Source organism: Adiantum capillus-veneris, chromosome 13 (genome assembly GCF_014529385.1).
Source record: "Adiantum capillus-veneris isolate H3 chromosome 13, ASM1452938v2, whole genome shotgun sequence".
Taxonomy (NCBI): Eukaryota; Viridiplantae; Streptophyta; class Polypodiopsida; order Polypodiales; family Pteridaceae; genus Adiantum; species Adiantum capillus-veneris.
In genome coordinates, this window is record NC_140943.1 from 31,722,320 (window position 1) to 31,726,349 (window position 4,030).

At 45.1% G+C, this 4,030-nt stretch overlaps 1 protein-coding gene across 1 annotated transcript; it reads left to right on the forward strand.

Moving 5' to 3' along the window:
* Positions 1–544: 544 nt before the first annotated feature.
* LOC147443767 (putative pectinesterase 53) lies at positions 545–3,678 on the forward strand. Its single transcript, XM_086527725.1, has 5 exons — positions 545–1,025; positions 1,199–1,370; positions 1,474–1,680; positions 1,807–2,042; positions 3,403–3,678. The coding sequence occupies exons 1-5, from the start codon at positions 652–654 to the stop codon at positions 3,548–3,550; spliced, it is 1,137 nt and encodes a 378-aa protein (XP_086383851.1). The 5' UTR covers positions 545–651; the 3' UTR covers positions 3,551–3,678.
* The last annotated feature ends 352 nt before the right edge of the window (positions 3,679–4,030 follow it).

Here is a 4,030-nt window from a genome sequence, read left to right on the forward strand (position 1 = left end):
TTTAAGTTAACATTAACTATTCTTTGATACAGATTAGGGGTTCCTTTCAGAGCTCAAGGTGCTTGGAAAAAAGCATGCCAATCACACCCTTTTTTTTCCAACAAATCGTAACTAGTCGTTACGGTGGATGCGTAGGTGCCTAAAGACCTAGGTTCGACTCCCAGCAACATCTTTCAAATGCCAATGGGATCTTAACTCATCGGTCAAGTTTGTGTGGGTGTGTCGATGCGTGAATGAAGCTAGTTTGCAAAAGAAACCCCCCCCCCCCCCCCCCCCCCCCCCCCCCAAAAAAAAAAAAGGGAAGAAATAAAAACCTATACTAGGTTTATCTTTGTTGGGTTGATGGGCGCCTACATGGAGGGTAAAAAAGACCAATGTGTGTTTTTAGAATAATATATATCATTTTTCTCTCCAATAAGAAAAGGCCAATGTGTGCATGCAAGTTGGGAGTGGGGTATCCAAAAGGAGTAATAAGCATCACGTAGCCTCATTTTCCATCATCAATGTGCCTTCTATATAAAGGCCCCAAACTAGCTGGAGCTATCAAGGTTTTCCCCTTATCATAACAACTTGAATACTAGCAAATATAGTACAACCTTCATCCCTCTGCTCTGACACTGACAAAGGCACTTCCTCTCTGACAAAGACTCCATGGCTCCTCGGGGCCAGCTTTATGTCTCTCTCACCCCTTCCCTCATATCTCTTCTCCTACTGCTGGCTGCATGCCCCCCTCACTTTCTTGTTGCTGGCCTAGAGAGCCCCACAACTGCCCACATCGGTGACGACAAAGAGCGCGACTTCCTCGCTTGGGTTGCTCGCGTCGGCTCTCGCCACCATCGTTCCTCCGGCTCTCTCACTCGTCCTCTCGCCAGCGACGACGACAAGTTCACTTCAAGTAAGGCCGTGGGTAGCGTGCTCACGGTGGGTAAAGGTGGTCAGTTCTCAAGTGTACAAGCAGCTGTTAATGCAGTGCCTACGAAAAATAGTCAACGAATTGTCATTCAGATCGCTGCAGGCACTTACCAGTAAGTCCCTTCACAAGAGCTGCTCCACTATGCATGCATGTGTTGAATCCAATTTGGAAGAAGGCCTTCAAATGATAAAAACAGAAAAAACCAAGGCATTGTTAGATAGTACTGTTGAACTTATGTGTCGCAGATGAAATGAAATTACCAATTTGCCTGCCATTGTGATGCAGAGAGAAAGTCCATGTGCCGTCGAACAAGCCGTACATCACTTTCCAAGGAGCAGGAGCAGGCTTGACAACCATAAGTTGGCATGACACACAGGCTAGCACTGGCGGATTGGCGACAAGTGCGTCCGTGTCTATCGATGCCCACAACTTCATTGCTAGGGGCATCACCTTTGTGGTCAGTACTTCTTAAGAACTATATTTCAAGCACTGAAGTTGCCTGTATTTTTCTAACATATACAATCTAGTCATTGACTTGCTTCCCTGTTGAATTCTTGTAGAATACAGCGCCGGCACCACCGATAGGATCGAAGGATAGGCAGGCAGTGGCGCTGAGGATATCTGGAGACCAAGCCGCCTTCTACAACTGCAATTTCTTGGGACACCAGGACACCTTGTATGATGACAAGGGAAAGCACTACTTTGAGGCCTGCCTCATTCAAGGCTCTGTGGATTTCATATGTGGCAACGGGCAGTCGCTGTACAAGGTAAACTGAGGCGAGAGGAAACAAACATGATGCACGGGCAAAATTATTAGGTTAAAACCCCCGATTTTGATCTTGGGATGGAGATGTCTGTACTTACAAAACTAAGAGATTTTTCTGTGCTTGCAGGGATGCGAGCTTCGCACCGTGTTAAGGTCGACGCAGTCGCTGACGGCGCAGAAGCGGTCGAGCCCAAACGAAGACACAGGGTTCTCGTTTGTGGATTGCAAGGTGACGGGAGAAGGGTTGGCGTATCTTGGCCGTGCCTGGGGTCCCTACTCGCGCGTCGTCTTCTCCTTCACCTCCATGGCCGACATCATCAAGCCCCAAGGCTGGTACAACTGGGGTGACTCAAGTCGGGAAAAGTAATCTCTCTCTCTCTCTCTCTCTCTCTCTCTCTCTCTCCCTCCCTCCCGGGTTCAAATCTCACTTTCCTTGCTGTAGTATCTCTCTCTCTCTCTCTCTCTCTCTCTCTACCCCCCACCCGGGTTCAAATCTCACTTTCCTCGGAGTAATCTCTCCCCCACCCCCCCCCGCCTCCCCTTCCTTTTTAGCAGTACTCACTAGTAGGTTAGTTGGAAATAAATGAAACACCAAAAAAATTACAACATAGTCTCATGCACATCATGTGCCATGAGAGCCCAACATACCATAGACAGTATCAGATACATATGACACTCCGTATGAGCTAGAGGGTTTTACACAGACTCATTACCCGTACAATCCAAAAATGATGCCCTTTTTATGAAGGGACCCATTCACTAATAAGCAAATGCACACAAACATTTCTACTCCAATCTCCTTTCTTCCTTCTCCTATAAGTCATTTTTTAGCATGCCAAAATGACCGCAAACAACACAAATAGGTAGACTTGCTCCACCAAAAAGAACACATGTGACCTCCTTGTATCTGTCTCTCTCTCTACCATCTCTCTATAGACGACAGTGGTTAAGTATTGTAGTGGTTGCCCCCGTGTAGGTGGAGGTGATCGGCACAGCTAGTCATGGGGGTCTAACATGTGGCTTGAAGTTGTATTCAACTGCTCACTTCGGTGGTAGAGATGGAGCCTACTCCAACCTCGGTGTAGGATTCAACTCCGCGTAAGATACGCGTTGACTAGTATTATGGTCGTCCAAGCTTAAGAAGTTCAAAGAGGGAGGAAAGAGCATCTCTTTCCTTACCTACGATGGCACCTTTGGTGCTACGGACAAAGTCTTGGCCTTTATCCAACAGTTCGATGCGACGTTTGGAGATGAGGGCTTCATGGAGTCCTTTAAGCTACGCCATGTAGCTATGCATTTTCAAAAGTCCGCCAAGCAATGGTGGTCTAGAGCCTACGGGCCAACGGTGAAGCTCCATGAAGCAATTTTTGGCCACCGATGCCAAAGACAAAGTACTCACCGAATGAAGGTGTTGTGGGTGATTGGAGACCCCGGCTGGGAGCTTCTTGCCACGAGCGCAAGCTCTGCGATATTTAATCAAAGCCTCTAGAAACACACATACATACAAATTTGTATCGTACTATATCTATGAATGTATTAGGCGTGTAGATATCTATGTATGCATTGTGTGTATATAATTGTGAAAAATTGAAAGTTAACCTGATGGTTTCAATAAATGCAAGACTTTGAAATTAAAGCTCTAATTTAGAATCTTTGAACGGGAAAGAAGAAAATGTAATGCAGTTTCTTTTTAAAGTTTTAAATTTTTCTTTATTTTTTGCAGAAAAGTGTTCTTTGGACAATATAAATGTTCCGGTCCGGGTGCCGATCAAAGCAAGCGGGTAGGATGGTCACGAGAGCTAAGTGACATACAAGCTGCCCCTTTTCAATCCCTCAGTTTTATTGATGGTGCCTCATGGTTACAATCATGATCAGTGTGCTCACTGCTCATTCATGCAAATAAAAGGAGATCTTTTAATTGGAGATATCCTTGTAAATAAGAATATGATTAAACGCATAAATTATAAACTTGAAACTTTGGAATACATCTCGTATCATGTGAATTTTATGTTTGTTCATAGCATAAATAAAAATTGCTTTCAGACAAATGTAGCGGTGGTAGAACGTGGGGCTAAGCCATTGAAAAATAAAGCGCGTTTGAAGCATCTGTTTAAGAATAATCCAAACAAACAATTACCCAAGAAGCATAGCTCAGTTGGTGAGGCCTTTGCGATGTAACCCCAAGGTTGAGGGTTCGAAGCTCTCATGGGTTGCATTCTCCTGAGTGTATTCTCCTTCCCTATCGGGGAGATGGTTCCCACAATTGCCCCTCGAGGGTGTAAATACATCATATGTGTAAAGTTTCTCCCTACTACATTCACCGCGCTCGATGGTTAAATTTTAAAATAAAT

Excerpts from the sequence above, each read along its gene's own strand:
- LOC147443767 (XM_086527725.1), top strand. The coding sequence starts at position 652 with ATGGCTCCTCGGGGCCAGCTTTATGTCTCTCTCACCCCTTCCCTCATA. Across the intron at positions 1,026-1,198 it reads ATCGCTGCAGGCACTTACCA|AGAGAAAGTCCATGTGCCGT; the intron begins GTAAGTCCCTTC and ends ATTGTGATGCAG. Across the intron at positions 2,043-3,402 it reads GGTGACTCAAGTCGGGAAAA|AAAAGTGTTCTTTGGACAAT; the intron begins GTAATCTCTCTC and ends TATTTTTTGCAG.